The sequence below is a fragment of the Danio rerio genome, chromosome 22 (genome assembly GCF_052040795.2).
Source record: "Danio rerio strain M-AB ecotype USA chromosome 22, GRCz13ab, whole genome shotgun sequence".
NCBI lineage: Eukaryota > Metazoa > Chordata > Actinopteri > Cypriniformes > Danionidae > Danio > Danio rerio.
This window is the reverse complement of record NC_141042.1, coordinates 12,891,517-12,912,500: the sequence shown is the minus strand read 5'-3', so window position 1 is coordinate 12,912,500 and position 20,984 is coordinate 12,891,517. Positions and strand designations below refer to the sequence as shown.

General features: G+C 33.8%; 1 protein-coding gene and 1 long non-coding RNA gene across 53 annotated transcripts in view; both read right to left on the bottom strand.

The window, feature by feature from the left end:
• r3hdm1 (R3H domain containing 1) overlaps window positions 1-20,984 on the bottom strand; it is a 75,358-nt gene that overhangs the window by 35,053 nt on the left and 19,321 nt on the right. For 26 of the 50 annotated variants that reach the window (XM_087304029.1, XM_087304038.1, XM_087304034.1 and 23 more), the window contains exons 4-8: window positions 17,814-17,855; window positions 17,068-17,154; window positions 6,026-6,155; window positions 4,172-4,250; window positions 1,321-1,380 (exon numbers count right to left, since the gene is read on the bottom strand). In XM_087304029.1, coding sequence (XP_087160155.1) covers window positions 1,321-1,380; window positions 4,172-4,250; window positions 6,026-6,155; window positions 17,068-17,154; window positions 17,814-17,855 — 398 coding nt within the window. The remainder of the gene's footprint in view (window positions 1-1,320; window positions 1,381-4,171; window positions 4,251-6,025; window positions 6,156-17,067; window positions 17,155-17,813; window positions 17,856-20,984) is intronic. The other 24 variants (XM_087304042.1, XM_087304049.1, XM_087304046.1 and 21 more) reach the window with 1 other exon arrangement.
• On the bottom strand, window positions 7,053-10,425 carry LOC147838459 (uncharacterized). Of its 3 annotated transcripts, none has more exons than XR_015521767.1 (3): window positions 9,537-10,425; window positions 8,160-8,552; window positions 7,053-7,928 (listed from the first exon to the last, which is right to left on the bottom strand). It is a non-coding gene; the product is annotated as an uncharacterized LOC147838459 (long non-coding RNA). The 3 variants fall into 3 exon arrangements; XR_015521766.1 differs by lacking the exon at window positions 9,537-10,425 and adding an exon at window positions 8,705-8,816; XR_015521768.1 differs by lacking the exon at window positions 9,537-10,425 and adding an exon at window positions 8,692-8,797 and having other exon boundaries at window positions 8,160-8,536.

Below are 20,984 nucleotides of genomic sequence, written 5' to 3'. Positions count from 1 at the left end.
TCAGTGGCCTCCATCATCTGTACGTGGATGATATTTGGAACCACCAGGACTCTTCCTAGAGCTTGCCGGCCATCTAAGCTGAGTGATCAGGGAAGAGGGGCCTTAGGTCAGGGAGGTGATCAATGGCCTGATAGTCACTCTGCCTGAGCTCCAGCGTTCTTCTGTGGAGAAAGCAGAAGCTAACAGAAGGAAACCATCTATGCAGCAATCCACCAATCAGGCCTGTATGGTAGAGTGGCCAGATGGAAGCCACTCACCGCCTGGAACTTGCCAAAAGGCATCTGAAGGACTCTCAGACCATAAGAAACAAAATTCTCTGATCTGATGAAACTAAAATTTAACTCTTTGGAGTGAAAGCCAGGCGTTATGTTTGGGGAAAAACAGACAGCGCTCATCACCAGGCTAATAGCATTCCTACAGTGAACCATGGTGATGGCAGCATCATGCTGTGTTTTTTTCTTTAGCAGCAGGAACTGGAAGACTAGTCAGGATAGAGGGAAATATGAATGTAGCAATGTACAGAGACATCCTGAAAGAAAGCCAGCTTCAGAGTGCTCTTGACATCAGACTGGGGCCAATACATCAAAATATTAATGGAGTGGCTTCACAACAACTCATTGAATATCCCTGAGTGGGCCAGCCAGAGCCCAGACCTTAATCCTATTGAATATCCCTAGAGAGATCTGAAAACGGCTGTACACCTTCGCTTCCCATCCAACCTGATAGAGCTTGAGAGATACTGCAAAGCGGAATAGGCAACAGTTTCCAAAGACAGGTGTGCCAAGCTTGTGGCATCATATTCAAAAATACTTGAGGCTAAAATTGCTGCCAAAGTATTGATCAAAGGCTGTGAATACTTATGTACATGTGATTTTTCTGTTTTTTTTTATTTTTAATAAATTTGCAACATTTCAAAAACTCTTTTTTCCCATTGTCATTATGGGGTATTGTGTGTAGAATTATGAGCAAACAAATGAATTCAATCCATTCTGGAATAAGGCTGGAACATAAAAAAATGTGGAAAAAGTGAAGCGCTATCAATACTTTCTGGACGCACTGTATATTATATTTTTCATTACATAATTTCTTTGTATATATTATCATTTTTAGTGGCTAAATTTATATTTTACAACTTATCAAAGTGATGATCTGGCTGCATAAACAACCCTGTATTACATAACACATTCAATTGAAATATAGCCTGATATGCAGACAGACAGATAGACAGACTCAGAACAACAGAAAAAGAAACGGCTTGCGAGATATAAAATGTGGAAAAGAAAACGAGAGATTTCCGGAGTGTTTTTGGGCTCGACTTACTCAATGTTGCTAATGAAGTCCAGAATATCTTGCTCGAGTTTCAGCAGCATCATTCTGTCCCTGTAAGAACAGCATTCATTAACATTAGCAGCTCATCAGGCTGATGAGGAGATGATTACCACTGAAACCGACAACACTTCAGCAGACAGTTTTGACACACTTTCATCTACTTATACACTGCAAATAAATGCTTTCTTTCTTCGAGTTGTCTTGGCATATCGAATATAAAAATTTTTACATCAAGAAGCATTTTTAGACGAGTGAAAAAAAATACTGTGGCGTTTTTAGAAATAATATCAGTCAGTGTGTGTAAAAATGCTTCTGATCTAAGAATTTGGTGATATTTTATTATTTTATTCTATCCATTTATTAAATGTTCTATTAATATCTATATTAATCTTGCTTTTTTGATGCTATTTATCAGATAGGGCTAGGCCAATAAACAATATTATATCGAATCGCGATAAAGTGTATGTCAATAACCATGATAGGCTCTGGATTTATTTACTTTATATTGATCGAAGAGCCAATCACTCAGCATAAATGTGCAACAATGGGAACCTAAAAGTGTGTTGATATTAGAGATGTATCGAATTTTCGGCCACCGAAAATTTATCGGCTGAAAATATGTTGTACCATTTAATATATCCTCTAATTTTTGTGGCTCGGTCATTGTTGGGATACTCTTTTAAACCTGAAAGCATAAACAATTATATCGAGATGTTTATCATTATCATTCAATATGGAAAATTATTATCGAGATTGCGTTTTTGCCATATCGCCCAGCCCTATTATCAGTGTTGGGAAAAGCTACTTTAGAAAGTAATGCATTACAATATTAAGTTACTCCCCAAAAAGTAACTAGTTGTTTTCCTCCATGTGTTCAAAATAATGAGAATACCTCAATCTCCGTCTTCATTTCTGTCTGTTCCTGTATTCTCTCATTGTGTGCGTGATTTAATGTGCGTACGTTCATTTAAATTCAGCATTTTTTCAAATGCAACTTGTATTACATTTTTTAAAATGCAACTCAAAAAATTACTACTTAATCTTGAAAAGAAATGTGTTACTTTACTTGAAAGAAGAGTAATATTATTATACAATTCTCATTACTTGTAAAGCATTACTCCCAACACAGCTATTTTTTTTAATGTTCTCTTGCTTATATAGTTTGGCCTGTCCATGCAGTTGTATTTATAAGCACATACACATGCACACACCTGTCTTATGTTCTTTTTCTGTCATTTGTCTTTCTCTCTTTTCCATTTGTGTTTGATTTTGTCATGTAATTTGTGCATCTCTTTGCATAATTAAAAACAACATATAAAAAGAGAAATGATATGTCAATATTAAATGAGTTTATCTTTAAAACAAAAAGAATAATCTGTTTTTTGTTTTGATAGATTATGAAATTTATTTTATAAACACCCCACCCCCCACCCCCAGCAGATTATTTAGCTTGTTTTAAGGAAAAACTTACTTCATTTTGACTTATTATTACTGAAAACGAGACAATATTTTTAACTTGTCCAAGAAAAAAGAAAAAAAGCTTTGTGACTTGAATTTTTAGATATTTGGACTAGAAACACCAAGTAAGACAAACATTATTTTGCAGTGTACTTCAGATATAATAATGAAAACGTACATATATTGAAATATTGACTTCTCTTTTACTCAAAAATAAAACAAACATATAAAAGAAGCTATTTTGAATGCTAATAGTATTTAAGCATGTGCTGTGTTTTTATCTAAAAAAAGTTTTAAATCAAGACGTTTTTGGAAATAACATGTAAGTGTGTGAAAACAACACAATATATTTTACTTGTCTAAAAAAGCTTCTTGATTTAAGAATGTAATTGCTTATGTTCAATTATTTTATTTTATCTATTATGTTCTATCTTCATATCTACATTATTCTTGCTTTTTTATTGCTATTTATGACCTATAATGATATGCATTCTATGACCACCAATATATATATATATTTATTTATTTATTTATTTATTTACTTAAATATACATATTTTTGATGTTTTCTTGTTTATATACTTTAACCTGTCCACTTAGTTACCAACATGTATACGCATGCAGGCACAATTGGATGTCCCGGATTGTCATTTGCAGTGTAATCTAACAAAAAGCTAATCTAACAAAATAACGTACAATAACGGTCCAAAAACTTGTACACTCAAATTAATGTTATAGAAAAACATTAAATACAAATACAAAATAGAGAAAAAAAAATCAAGAAGAGCAAAACAATGGAAAAATGTAGTTGAAATTTTGTAGGTTGCATTTATTTTTTGCAATATTTTGCTTGAATTTAAATGTATTCTCTTACAATTTCTAAATATGTTTGGTGACTAAAATATTATTTTAATAAATATATGTTTAATAAATCTGTTTTGTTTTAATGCACCAAAATACACTGCCTGTACTCACTGAGAAATTAATGAAAATATTTATTTTTTAAAATGGGCTGTACTCATATATGCTGTGCACTGTATGTATATACAGAACTGCAGAAAATGTTGCTAATTACAAATATACTTAAATAGCTAATATACTATAAATCAAATGTAATATACTATAAATCAATATACTACAATTAGCATCACACACAAAAAGTATTTTCATATTTTATGTCAGGTGTAGACAGATTTCTCTCATAACATACTGGGGGAATAAATGAAGCTCTTATTGCTTTGATGCTTGAGAAAAGCCCTCTGGGAAATAATGAAACACATATGTCCATTCTAGAGGGACTTCAGATGACAATGTCCAATTGGGAATGCTCTGAATTAGTTTGTGTGTGTGTGTGTGTAAATGGGGCGGTGGGGGTTTTCACACACCGGGGGTTGTTCTTGAGCGTGTTGACCAGAAACTCGTGGAGGTCTATTCCTGTGGAGTCTGTGTATTCCTGACTGGGATCTGAGAGAGAGACGGAGAGAGATTCATCACACACATTCTGTCGCATCCATCTGGCCTGAGAGAAAAAACACCTCCAGTGCCAGAAAACCACACACACACACTCGCGCACACGCACATACGGATATATGCGCACACACACACAGACAACAAACATATATACACAGAAACACACAAATGCACATAGAGATTAACACACAGGCAAACCGACACACACAAAAATACACAAATGCATGCACAAAAACTTGTACAAGGACACAGACACAGACAAATACACAAACACACATGCACTCTAACAAACACACATACAAATACACAAACACACCACACACTTGGCATGCAGGCAAATATACAAACACACATACAGACAAACATACAAACGCTGATGCACAACATACACAACCACACAGACGACAATTACAAAAAACCTACACATAGACAAGAATATAGACACACAGACAAAAGTGCACGCGCACACACACACACACACACACACAAACAAACAACCACGCAATTTCACACACACAGAATCAAACATTTGCAGACAAATACACATACATACACAAACACACACGTGCACGCACAATTACAAAAACAAACACACGCAAATACACAAAAACACTAAAATGCATACGCTAACACACAATTATACACAGATTCACATAATTACACAAACAAACACACACAAATTCACAAGACAAGCACATACAAATACCCAAATACATTCAGACACACACACACACGCGCGCGCACACACACACACGCGCGCGCGCACACACACACACACACGCGCGCGCACACACACACCACACACACGCGCGCACACGCACACACACACACCACACACACCACACACACACACACACACACACACACACACACACACACACAGTTACACAAACTAAACTAATTCACACACACAAACACACAATCACAAAAACAAGCGCACACACAAACATACAGCCAAACCCACATGCTTATGTTAACACACAAGTACAAACACACACATATGTGCACACAGACAAATACATAAATTAAATTAGTTACACAAACAAAACTAATTCACACACACAAACAAACGCAAACACACATGCAATCACAAAAACAAACCCACATGCAAACACACAAATACACTCAAATGTATACGCAAACACACAATTACAAACACACACATAAACATAATTACACAAACACACAAAATCACAGACCAGAAAGCACATGCAAATACACAAACACATTAAGACACACAAACACACACACACACAATTACAAGTACACAAAAACATAAAGCCAAACCCACAAGCAAATACACAACCACACACACATGCATATGCTAACGCACAATTACAAACACACACAAATACATAAACGCAATCAGTTACACAAACAAAACTAATTCACACAGACAAACACACGCAAATACACACACACAATCACAAAAACAAACCCATATGCAAATACACAAACACCCTCAAATGTATACACAAACACAAAATTACAAACACACACACACACACACACAATTACACAAACACACAAATTCACACAGAAAAGCAAGCACATGCAAATACCAAAACACATTAAAACACACAAACACACACACAATTACAAATACACACAAACATACAGCCAAACCCACATGCAAAAACACAAACACATCAAAAGCATACACTAACACACATTTACAAACACACACAAACAAATGCCCACACACACAGACAGAAACATAGTTAAAGTGAAATAAAAACACACAAACACACACACGCACACACAACTACCTCTAGAGAGAGTCTTCTTGGACAGCCGCTCGGTTTTCTCGGGCTTGTCGCAGCTTTTCTGGCTGTCCTCATTTTTGATGGACGTCTCTTCTTTGTGGAAAGCCTGACTGAGCTCGATGTGAAGCTTTTCCTGCTCAAACACACAGGTTTACAAAGACCTTCAGTCATTTTACTAACCACACAGACACACACACCTTCAATCCCTCAGTTTCCACAAGCCAAAAATACAGCATTTTTCTGATGATTAGAAGCAAAACAGCAGCTTTTGTGTCATTATGAAGTGAGCAGAGTCATTTAAAGCTAATTACGATCTGTTTCCCCGAGCTGCGGCTAATCAGAGGAGTTTGATTAAAATGCTTGGCGAAGAGAATTAGCAGAAGACTTTCTAATCATCTCCCAGTAATAAAGACTCCTGCAAAACAATCACCATAGAGGAGGAGGAGGAGGAAAAGCTGAAAACACCAGCCAAAAGTAGCAGAGACTTAAAAAAAAGTGAAGTGATCAGATGTGCCGGAGCTATCGGCAGAAATATCAACAGCAAAGAAAACTAATTAAGGGTTTAGATGTAGATTTTATGGCGAGAATATTACTAGAGAAAAGAAAACAAGACGATGAAGCTAAAGTCTAATTTAGTAAAATAAACATTTTGTGCTCGTTAGTAATAGGTCAATATTTTAGAATATAATAAAATGCAAAATCGATTTAAAGAAATATGAAAGAAAAATTAAAGAAATATTGACATTGATATAATAATAATAGTATTGATAGTAACTTTAGCTTACAAATTGACAGTGGTATTTATTGACTGATATTTGTTTAATATTGTAAAACAAATTAAGGTAAAACAAAATTAATATATGTCATTCAGATCAAATGACATAATAATAATAATAATAATAATAATTTTTACTTTAAATTATTGACAGTGATATTTATTGACTGATATTTGTTAAATATTGTACAATTCAAAAAAAGGTAATGATTCGCACTTAATTGCTTCGTACTGTTTTTATTTTTAATTTTTTTTACATTTTACGGGTGATAAAAGACAGACGTTTCGGCTCAAAGCCTTCCTCAGTGTGTGACATAATTCTTTAACTCCACCCTTTTATCCCACAGTCAATCACAATGTGCAATTAGCCAGACCGTCACTCTCATTTCATTGTCAATTAATCACACAATAACTTATAATCTTCACAGCAATAACAATAAACAGTCTTCCCATTTCCGACCTCACACACAAATATTGCACAATAAAATTAATAAATGTCAGTCAGATCTCATTACACAATAATAATACTACGACTACTAATAATACTACTATGATGACAACAACTACTACTACGACAATTACTACTTCTACTACTACAATGACGACGACTACTACTACTCAGCGATGACTACTATTTCTAAGATGATGACTACAATGAAAACTACTATGATGACTACTACTTCGACGACGACTATGACTACTACTGTGAAGACCACTACTACTACCACAAAATTGACAATGACAACTACTACGATGACAACTAAAATGACAACTACTACTAAAACGACGATACGACTAACTACTACTACGACTGTGACAATGACGACGACTACTACTACTACGACGATGACTACTATGACGACGACGATGACAACTACAACAACTACTACTACTAGTGTCGATGACGACGATACGACTGACCTCTAATACGACGACTATTACTATAATGATGACTACTGCTACGACGACAACTATGACAACTAATACGATGACTATACGACTTTGACAATGACAACTACAACGATGACGACTACTACTACTACTTTTATAATGATGACTACTACTACTATGATGACGATACGACGACGACGATGACAACTATAACAACTACTACTACTACTACTACTACTACTACAGTGTCGATGACGACGATACGACTGACCTCTAATACGACGACTATTACTATAATGATGACTACTGCTACGACGACAACTATGACAGCTAATACGATGACTATACAACTATGACGATGACAACTACAACGATGACGACTACTACTACTACTTTTATAATGATGACTACTACTACTATGATGACGATACGACTGACTACAACTACGACAGTGACGATGACGACGACTACTACTACAACTACTACGACAATGACTACTACAACAACTACTAATACAGTGACGATGACGACGATACGACTAACTACTACTACAACGACTACTACTGATGATGACTTAGTATAATGATGACTACTGCTACGACGATGACTACTATGACAACTACTACGATGACGACTACTACTACTACTACTACAACGACAACTAAAACGACAACTACTAAAACGACAACGATACGATTATGAATATGACTACTACTACAACTACTTCTACTACTACAGTGACGATGACGACAATGTCGATGACTACTACTATAATGATGGCTACTGCTACACGACGACTACTACAACGACAACTGCTACTACTACAGCGGGGATGTCCAAAGTTGGTCCTGGAGGGCCGGTGTCCTGTTGACTTTAGCTCCAACTTGCTTCAACACACCTGCCTGGAAGTTTCTAGTATACCTAGTAAGAGCTTGATTAGCTTGTTTAGGTGGGTTTGATTAGGGTTCGAGCTAAACTCTCCAGGACACTGGCCCTCCAGGACTGAGTGTGGACACCTCTGTACTACAGCGATGATGAGGATGACTACTACGATGACGATGACTACTATGACAACGACGACTACTACTAATGATGAATACTGCTACGACAATAACTAATACTATGACTACTACTACTATGACGACGACTACTACTACTACTACTACGACTATGATGACTACTACTACGATGACTATTTCAACTATTACGATTACTAATATTACAACAGTGATGACAACTATTCCTGCGACGACTACTACTAATAATTTGTTTTAGTTTTAAGTTTGTGACAGTGGTATTGATACACTAATATATTTTAAAACCACAAATAAATAAATATATAATAAAAATGAATAAATGTCAGTCACATTTAACTACATAATAATGATGATACATCATAGTTTGTTTTAATTTAGTGACTCCCATTATAAAATCATAAATAATGTATAAATGCTAATCACATCTAATTGCATATTAATAATTATTATAATTACTATTGAATAAACTGTCTAAATTTTACATTTATAATAGACTAATAGTACCTTTCCTAAGTACTAAAATAAATTAAATAGACTAAATACAATAAAAACACACAAACAATAAAATAACTAAATAAATTCACAATTTTAAAATAAATACATCTTTAACAAAAATAGTGATATAAATACTGATACATTGACCAGTAACTGACATTAAAAGAACGGTTTACACTGAACATGTCCCCCATCCATTATGCTCACTATTGATTTCTCAAATGTTCTTGCAAACTGCTCGGGTCGCTGACAGCACAAGTACCATGTTCATTATAGTAAATATATTCCTCTCAGGTGCACGGCTTTGGGGTTTTACAGGGTATTTGGCCGTTTCCACCGCAAACGAATTTATATTTCATGAATGGGATTTAGCAACTCCCCCGAGGAGAAACGCGCCGGGATTGTGGAGGTTATGAGATCATTCTGCCCTTCTGTGAGCTTTTGGACTCGATCCCACCGTGATCCTTCACTCTGATGCTAAAACTCGGCTTTATTTCAAAACCCGGAGCGAGAGAAAGAGCCAGCCAAATGAACAGCAGAGGCTTTAAAGGGAGACTTCGCCCAATAATTATCTTCCTGTCATCATTTACTCAGCCTTTATTTCAGGTTTAGCCGCCATTTTGACCGACTTTGAGGTAGAGTGCAGAAAGAGATGATTAGCTGGATGTTCATGCTGCACTTGTAGATATAATTAAAGTGACTTTAAAGTGTATTTCTGAGCATTTTAAATGGCGTTTAAAGCTTACTTTCTACAGTAGAACACAAAAAGAGATGTTTAGATAAACGTTCACGCAGCTCCTTTAAATATAAGGAAAGTGAATGGGAACCAGAACTTTAAAAAGTACAAAACTTGCAACAAAACATTATAGAAATGGAGAAAAAGAAAACTGTTGTATGCATTTAGAAGACTTTGGATATCACATGAGTAATTTGTACAATATTGAGCAATTTTTTTCAAAGTACAAGTAAATTAGTCACAATTTTCTTTGCGTGAAAAAAAACTGAGGACAGAAAATTATACATTTCAAGTCTTTTTGTGATTCCAAACCTTCTGAATTAACAAAAAGCACAAAAGAAGACACTTATCTCAATGTTCATGCTGCTCTCTCATATAATAAACATGATTGGCAGCAAAAATGACCAAAAAGGATCAATAAATGGTAATAAAAAATACTGTAAGACTTGAAATTTTCCATTTATGATTCATTTTACTGTCTTTCGAGGCGTGCAAAAAGAGATTTTTAAATGAATGTTCATGCTGCACTTTTCCAGTATATTAAAAGTGAAAGGAATGCTCAAAACAGATCCTGTGTGTATATTTAGAAGATAAGTAAACGGCAAGTTACGTTTAGTAAGTGTATGACTATTTTTAGTGTAATTATAAGCTCACTATCTTCTGTCGATCACAAAAGGAGATGTTCGGCTGAATGTCCATGCTGCTTTTTTTTCCTCTATACAATGAAAGTAAATAGGAACAAAGGCTTTAATATAAAAAATAAACAAACAAAAGCAGAAGCTATTATATAAAATTAAAGGCTTGGAATTTGCATTTTTGTGTGTAAAGCACAAAAGAAGATGTTTAGTTGGATGTTTATGCTGCACTCATTTCAAAAAATGATAGTAAATGGGAACCAAGGCTGTCAAGCTCCAAAAAAACAAAACAAAATAAATGATAAAATTATTGAAAAAGCTAAAAATTCCATCATGATTTATACTGTATGAATTTATATAAATGAACGTAATACATGTCTACCTATTTTAAGCATCATTTTCATCTGTAAAGCACAAAAGATGATGTTTAGTTGGATGTTTATGCTGCACTCAATTCCTATAATGAAAGTAAATGGGAACCAATGCCGTCAAGCTCCAACCCATCATAACTTATTAAAAAAGCTGACAATTAATTTATGATTCGTATGAATGACCGTACTGCATGTCTACCTATTTTGAGCATAATTTAAAATGCATTTCGATCTGTAAGACACAAAAGAAGACGTTCAGTTGAATGTTCATGCTGCTCTTTTCCATATATGGAAGTAAATGGAAGCCAGGAGCATCAAGGTGCAAAAAAATGATAAAAAAAAAAACATTGTAAAATCTATCTCAAGTGCTCAAATACACAAAAGAATCGCATGTACACAAAGTAAATGTGTCAGTTTTGAAAAGATAAAAGATTTTTTTTCCATGTTCGTCATAATTGGTTAGCCACCATTTTTTGTTCTCAGTATTTTCCCTTCACTTTTCTCTCTCAAAAAAAAAAAAGAATGACCTGAATTAACTGTCGGGCACCCTGAATGAGGACAAAAATGTCACGCTACACGAGGGACGGTGCGAGAGAAGACGAATGGACAGATCGTGAATGAGAAGGCGGTGAAAGAGACGAGGTACAGAGAGATGAGAAAGGTCTATGAATAGAGACCCTCTTTCCTCGGGGAGGAAGTCTCGTTCACTCGTTCAAGGACGTAAACTTGATTAAGGACGTTTATTCGTCTTTCAGACGGTTCGACCACAAAGACCTTGAGATCTTTTCTTCCTCACCTGCTCTTGCGTTCCGCGACTTTCTGATTTAAAAGAAGAAACGCAGCAGACTGTATCTTTTTTTTTTTTTTTAAATGAGTGTTGTTAAAAGGCAAGGTTGCTCAAAGGACGTCAATGATGTTTGTTCCTGGTATTCATCATACAAGTTCTCACACATAGTCAGGTACGCATACATTAAAAAAAAGTCCCTCATATAAAATTGACTTGCTACATTACCAATAAGTATATAGAAATGACAATAACTAGGCCCACACAGAATCTGCGCGCACAGAATTCCGCAGATTTTTAGCCCATCATTAATTCTGTTTTTTTACTTGAGTAAATGTGTGTAATATCTATATTTATTCAGTTTTTAAATTAATTTCAGTAATAATATTAACTAATACAAAAATGCTCATCTGATTTATGTACAATGCAGTTTGTACAGTAATATTTTCTGTCTTTTAGTAGATATATTATATGAGAGAAGTGCTTCGTTTACCAAATTAAGTAAATCTAATTGAATTTGCATTTTAAACATTATTTTTTTTAAAGATTTAATAATTTATAATTTTTTATTTCACACGTTAAGGTTTTAGTAATGATACTTCCAAAATAATCCTGCAGAAATCCGCAGATTTTTACCAAAATTCTCCGCACAAATAACAAAAAACGTCTGCAGATTCCATCTGGCCCAAGCAATAATCGAAGATTTACTGTTGACAAACTTAAAAGACAAATATATAATTCAATAATATATATATATATATATATATATATATATATATATATATATATATATATATATATATATATATATATATATATATATATATATATATATATATATATATATAATTCTATTTCCAGTCTGAATTATAGTTGAGCAGTAGCTACAGAATTGTTTTTAATTACTGTATTTACACAGACACACACACACACACACACACACACAGACACACACACACATATATATATATATATATATATATATATATATATATATATATATATATATATATATATATATATATATATATGTGTGTGTGTGTGTGTGTGTGTGTGTGTGTGTATGTATATATATATGTGTGTGTGTGTGTGTGTGTGTGTGTGTGTGTGTGTGTGTGTGTGTATGTATATATGTATATGTATATATATATATATACATATATATATATATATACATATATATATATATATATATATATATATATATATTTACATATATATATACATATATATACATACATATATACATATATATACATACATATATACATATATATACATACATACACACACACACACACACACACACACACACATATACATTAAATATGATTATGACATAATTATAAAGTATATATATTATTAATCATATTATGTATATTGATTATCTATCAACTCTCGTAAATTACCATACATTTTTTTTATAAAGTAGTAAAAATAAACAAAGAAAATATATCATAAATAGAAATAGAATTTTTTTTTTTTTTACCACAAAATATTGACTCCTGAGGTACTGATGCAGCACTGTCATAACCATGATACATTGATATGCGAATGCATTGCCTATTATCCCAAATTACCATCAATAACCTCCCTGTGAAATAACCAAACGTGCAAATAAAGTTGCAGCCTCATATAGAAAGCGCTGATGGTGTTGACCGCCTGTGGCGAGCGCTGGGCTTTCTAATAGCGGCTCTGAGCTGCAGACTAACCTAATAAATAGAACAAAAATGGGGTTTGGATAAGAACAGGCAATTATAGCAATCCACTGAGCTAGGCAGCTGAGACAGGAAAATTGTATTTGGTATAGATGATGGATGAATGCAATCCTGCACTGGGGACACACACGCGCACACACACACACATCTTCAATAAAACGCACAGCTCTATTAAACACGCAGGCACACACGCAATCGACTTCAAACACACACGTAAGCGTCTTTATAACTAAGAGCACCGCTGATGGTTTGACAGTGTTATTGTCGTGGGCTGAAGTGGGGCAAGGACGACGCTTAATAGGTTTGATGCTTTGCTATGGAGCACCTAATGGGACATGGCAATGGAGGAAAAGGAAGGAGATGGAAGGAAAATATATATATCTTAATGCTCTGGCTCACAAAGCATCTGTATTCTTTCGCAAATCTGTCGCAATTACACAAAAACATTGTCATTCACTTGAGAAATATTTGGGTCCCCTCCCACATTCTAGTGTATATCTTTCACTTTTAAAATCTACTTCATTCGCTAGAAAATAAACTGAATTCGCAATTTGCATTAAAATTGTCACCACAAGAAACATCGCGATAGAGATGTGCAATATATCGTTTAGCATCCAAATTGCAATGTGCGCAATCGCAAAAGTCACATCGCAATGATATCCAATTTCCATCTGAATTATAATAGAGCAGTAGCTACAGAATTGTATTTAATCACTGTATTTATAAGGAATTTATATGATTTATAAAAAAAACATCTCTTAATTGGAATTTTTGTCTTGTAGTCCAAGCGAAAACAAGATTATTTCAGTTACCCCACAGGCAGATAATTTACTTATAACAACCCAAAAAAAATTCATTCTTAATTTTCTCTTATTTCTAAAAATAAACAACATTTATTATGAATTATAAATTATTTTGCTATATGGACTAGAACGAGACAAAAAGTAAGAAAAGCTTCTTTTTTTTTTTGCATTGTGATTGTTCAATTTCTGTATACAAATACTGTCAGACTGCAGAAAATCGTCAAATAGAGCAATTCGTGTGAAACTGTATTAATATCTAATATTTAAATCGCAGAAAAATAAAACATCGCAATATCAGATTTTTCTAATATTGTGCAGTCCTTCTTTGCGATTTCAAAAAAGTAGTTTTCTCTCTAAAAACTTATTTGCAATGTTTCGCTAAAACATGTATTTGGACAAACCATTTCAGTTTTCCTGCCTCTGAACGAATTTGCGTTCCCTTGAGTAACTTTTGTGTTGTCTAACATTTTTGTGATAATTCAGTTGTGATGTAGAATCTTTTACGATATCTAGAAACTTTTGCATTGTTTGCACAAGAAAATTGGACTAAAACTAGTAAATTCTCTCACAAATCTATTGCATGGTTTAGAAAAAGTCTTTCTTATTAAGAAACTGTGCAATATTAATTATTATTGTTTAAACGTAAATATTTGAGTTCTCTTGCAAATCTAGCACATATCATAAATAGAAAAGGGCTCTTCTATTAGAAAAATACCTTCAATAATAAAATATAATTGTTCAGTAATCAATTATTACATTATTGGAGGTTTTGATTTCCATTATTAGGGCTGGTAATATCGTCCTGCTTCTAGTTTTCTAACAAATGTACTGCGCCACCTAAAAAAAATTAAATATTGAGAATTCTTCTTGGAAAACAAGTTTCACTCGCAAACTGCTGCATCACCAAACTTTGTTTGCAAAACTATTGCATTTCTCTGAGAAACTTTTTGTTCACTTACAAAAACTGCCATGGTCTTGCAGAAAACGGAGTTCCCTTGAGTATTTTGTTTTCTCTTGTAAAACTATTGCATTCATCAGCAAAACTACAGTTTTCTAAAAAAAACTACTGCATCATCACAGGAAAATTTGTAAAAATCAAGAAAGTTTAAATAAGTTTGCAAAATTATTGCATTTAAAAATGCATTCTCTGTCAAATGTATTTAATTCCCTCTCAAAACTACTGGTTTGCTTTAATAAGCTTTAGGATGCACAAAAAATGCTGTGCTCCACACATTCGGGACAAGTTGCTCGTTTATCTTTTTCAAATTTAAGTATATTGAACATAAAACAATCACGCTGTCCACCCAAAAAACTTAATTGTGTTGTTTCAGCTCATTTTAAATAAGCAGTTTTAACAAAGGCGATGCAGTGGCGCAGTAGGTAGTGCTGTCGCCTCATAGCAAGAAGGGCGCTGGTTCAAACCTCGGCTAAGTTGGCGTTTCTGTGTGGAGTTTGCATGTTCTCCCAGCCTTTGCGTGGGTTTCCTCCGGGTGCTCCGGTTTCCCCCACAGTCCAAACACATGTGGTACAGGTGAATTGGGTAGGCTAAATTGTCCGTAGTGTATGAGTGTGTGTGTGTGTGTGTGTGTGTGTGTGTGTGTGTGTGTGTGTGTGTGTGTGTGTGTGTGTGTGTGTGTGTGTGTGTGTGTGTGTGTGTGTGTGTGTGTGTGGATGTTTCCCAGTGATTGGTTATGGCTGGAAGGACATCCGCTGCGTAAAAACGTGCTGGATAAGTTGGTGGTTCATTCCGCTGTGACAACCCCGGATTAATAAAGGGACTAAGCCGACAAGAAAATGAATGAAGGAATGAGTTTAAACAAACCGCAAACATAATCTAAGTGTATTGAGAAACTACATTCTCTCACAAACTATTTAATTAAACAAATTAAGTTAGCTTTTTCTAGCTAAACTAATATATTGCATCGTCTTGTATTATCATTTAAGTAAATAACTTTTTTCTCCCTGCAAAACTATTATAATTACCTTTCATTTCATAAAGGAATGTTTCTTTCGCCCACAAAAATTGCCAATCTCTTACACAAAACGGCTGAGATGGCTTGACAATTTTGCGCTCTTTTGAAAAACTATTATGTTTTTTCACACAAAATTAACGCATTTACCTAAAAAACTTGGTATTCTTTTACAAAACATTTATGCTCGCTGTTAAAATAAAAATACACTGTAAAAATGCTGGGTTCCACACAATCCTATCATCTTGTCTCAACGCAAATCGATGAAGTTAACTTATCGGCTTTTACAATTAAGTTGATTGCATTAAAATCAGTTAAGTTGTATCTTAAAAAAAATAATAAATGTTGTTTAAGCTCGATTTAACTTAGAGCAAACTACTTAAGTCATAGGTCTCAAACTCAATTCCTGGAGTGCCACAGCTCTGCTCAGTTTTGCTCCAACACTAATCAAACACAGCTGATCTAGTAGTGTCTAGTAGTCTTGAACACCTTGATTAGCGTGTTTGATTAGAGTTGGAGCAAAACTGTGCAGAGCTGCGGCTCTCCAGGGATTGAGTTTGAGACCTTTGACTGAAGTAGTTTGAATATATAAATTTCCTATGATTTCCATAATAAAAGTTTAGTGAAGATAAAGATTCTCACGTGACTGCAAAAACACTAAACTATTCATTTGCACCTCATTTTTTACTTTTTTTTTTAATAACAAAGTCCATTTAGGGGCTTCATACTTCGTAAAACATACAGAATGTGATCGTTTTATAGTATGTGACTAAGTAAACTTGACTTTTATGCCATTTCAAACACACACGCACACACACACTCTCATTTACCTGTTCGTGCGTCAGTTCTCGAAGTGTAGGCGGAGACGGTTCCTCACACACCGCCAAGCTGCGGACTAACTTTAACTTGCCGTTGGACTGGAGGAGAGTAACCATGGTTACAAAAACGTCTGGCACTCAATTGCGCAAATAAAAACGTCCAACACAACGCATGGCTAAAAATAAACAAGCACCATTCTCTAACATCTCAAGACACTTTTCAGAGCTGGCGTTAATTACAAGCACGTTTATTAAAACAAATGCTCACATTATATAAAAGACAACAAACAGCAAGCACTTGGAAAATAATAAATAAATGAGTTTTTCCAATGCAATTCATTACAATGTTTAGAAAATATAATAAACAAAAGACAACAAATTCTTGCAGGCAAACGTCAAAACAACTGAAAAACAAACACGCAATCACAAAACACGGCTGCAAATGCATCAAGAGCAGAGCAGAATTGGAGACAATGTGGGAAAGTCTCCGGAGGAGGCGCTCAGGTCTTGCAAACCTCCGGCATTTCGAGCTCATGCTGAAAAAAGTGCTAAACACAGCATCCCCTCCAAGCACATTTATTATTCCTTACTGACGCCAGCAGGGGCTTTTATTCCCACAATGCACTGCCAAGCTCTTTCTCTCCTTTTCCTCGCAAGGCACACAAAGTGCAGGCAAACAAAACACAACTAACAAGTTAAAATAAATATATAAATAAATACAAAATGCAAGGCGAAGTCATGCTGCGATCATAACGTACCTTGGACCGTTTAATACTCTGTGTTGATTGGCCGAGCTGAGGCTAATTAGAAAGAAGGGAGGAGATTTGGATCATGTTATTGTGTAAATGATGTATGAGATGCTGATATTCAACAAATATATATTTTTTTAATCTTTCAATTGCTATAAAATGTTTTTATAAGGATTATTGGTGTAAAAATGAAGCATTTAATTAAAAACATTTAATTGCTTTACATTTAAACTAAATAGAAACTATTAAAAATTAGATTCATTTTTTTATTTTATTTTAACTTGGATGACATTCCCACATTTGCTAAAACAAAATGGATGAAAAGTGAACATTTTTGTTTGATGTTGTATACGAAATGATAGAAAAAATGATTTACAGAAATTAACAAAAGACATGAATCTGGAAATGATAAGTCAAAATTTTGATTGGGTGTTTTTTCAGAGAATTTTTATTTATTTATTTGTATTAATTATATAATAATAATAATAATAATAATAATAATAATAATTTCCTAATGACATTTAAAAAAAAATTACTTTGTTTTATAAATCATTTAAATAAATAATAAATATCATTTAAAAAAATTACTTTTTTTTTTAACTAATTTAAATAAATAATAAATAATTTATAAACAAAGTTATAAAACAGAGTAATTATTACAAAATCTAATTGATGGTGTCGGGAAATAAATAAATAACAATAATAAATTTCATTATTATTCTAAAAATTATAATTATTATTTTATTATTATAATACTTATTATTATTATTGTTATTTATTTATTCCCAAAAGCTATCAATTTGACTGAAAACAATTACTTTGTTTTATAAATAAATAATAAATAATTTATTAAAAAAATTATTAAAGTAATTATTTGTTAAGTTGTGTGGTGTTTTGTGTTTTTTTCGGTTTTGCTTTCTCTTTTCTGTTGTGTACTCTGTCCTGCTCTAGGTGTGCAAACATTGGTCGAGAAGGCTGTCAATCAGTATTATAACACACTTGGTGAATCAATCAGGAGCTGGTCCGCCACGTTTAAAAGGTGTTTGCTTGCATTGTTCAGCAGTAGCTCTTGGCTCACCACCAAACTCCTCACTTGTGTCGGCCAGCCTGTTCAGTTATATTTGAACTTTGTTTTTGTTGTAGTTGTTTAGTTTGTCTCTTATTTAAGTGCTTTATTTATTAAATAAGTTTGTGCAGCTCAATTTATTATTAGGAAGTCGAATGATCTTGGATTATCAGATAAGCTCATTTCGCTAAATGCTAACAATGTGTACCTTACGAAAAACTCTAGTTATTTTAAGGAGCTTAGTTTTGTTATGTTAGTTAGTTTATGGAGGAGTTGTCACATTTGTAATCATGTTTTGGAGTAGTTAGGAAGTGTAGTTAAGCGTCGCATACGCTGAAGATTACGGATTTCTTTCTGCAAATTTCTTTGGTTAGTAAGTTTAGTGGGTTGGGGTTTAGTTAGATTGTTTAGTTATATATTTCTTTGTTTTGGCAACACTCTTTTTTTATTAATTCAGTTATTTAAAATAACATTTTAAATTCATATATTCACTGTTAGATATTGTTTGTTTAATAAATTGTTATTTTTGTTTCACTAATCTATTTGCTGTGTTTTCTCATTTTCACCCAGAACCAGTAGAGACTCACTCAATGTTACGTCTCATTCAACATAACAACTTAAACACGTAACTTTTTTAAAAATAAAAATGATGGTGTTTGGAAATAATTAAATAAATAAATAAATAAAATAATAATGATGATAATAATAATAATAATAATAATAATAATAATAATAATAATAATATTAATTTAATTATTTACAAACACCATTATTTTAATTTTTAAATAATAACTTTGTTTTTATAAATCAATTATATGACATTATAATAATAATTATTAAATTTTGTAATTAAATGATTTATCGATTAAAGTGAAATGTCTCTAAACACTTATAAATGTCAGCATTGTCAAGATATTCAGTTAAATAACTGATCAAATGAATTAATTTATTTTGCATTTGACATTCATCTAACAATCAATTCATTATGCCAACGCATCACCTAGTACTGTAAATTTAGGCCACGCCAAAGAAAAGTTCCGAAAGTTGAGTTGTGCGTGTTATGGCAGGTAATATTCATCATTAAAGGAGTGTGTGCACCAGTGAAGCAGCTAATTGTGCAGGAGAGGAGAGCGAAATGAACAATGAGCGAGGAATAGAGCTGAGATCAGCATGTGTTTCAATGCACCTGCCCGCTGCCCTTTCTCAATGCACCAAGAGCAGATGGCGGCAAAGTCACACACACACACACACACACTCGCACACATACACACACACACCCTGAGGGTTTGCAGATAAACCAGCAGGATTTCAGGTGCAGATTAACTGTCCTCCCTCTCTTTCCTGGCACTAGCCAATCCCACGCCAGCTTGGATCCTATTGGCTGATCACGCTGTCTTATCACCGTCTTTCAGCAAAGACATTAGGATAGTGGAAACCACGGCAACAGCGTACCGCAATCCCATAATAAGTCATTAGCAAGACGCTATAGACGAATATATGCTGCGTCTTAACATACTACACATCCTAAAGTGTTCGAAAAAAGAATTGGCTTTTATAAAATTGTAATTATTTTAAACGTGTATTGCTGAATGGTCATCTATTCCAGAGGTGCAGATCTGTGCATAGTGCCATTTATAATTGATGAATATTGGCCATAGCAAATCGCAAGTTGGACGTCAATTTGATTAGAACTACAAAAACGAATGTAAAAAAAGGGTTAAAGACTACATACATGGCGGATTTGGTGATAGATAAGAGGTAAAGGGGTTTGAGTGGTTTACGATTCATATCTAACCTTACTAAATGTATGTCTATGTTATATTTCATCTGCAACCACATCGTAAACTTTCATAAAGATGCGTTTGGTTATTAAGATTTTAACGCAAACTTAAAGACAAAATCTTACGATTTCCAATATTGCAGGAAATGAATGATGAAAGAAAGGTGGAGGATGTCACATGATGATTGACAGGGCATGTAAATAAGCAACATTATGTTCGATTAATAATGAACTATCCCAAAACTAGATCAATCTACTGTTAAATGCTCAAGCATAGTGGAATAAGTAGGTGGACTGCGGTTGGATTTTGGACTACACTACCCATAATGCACCA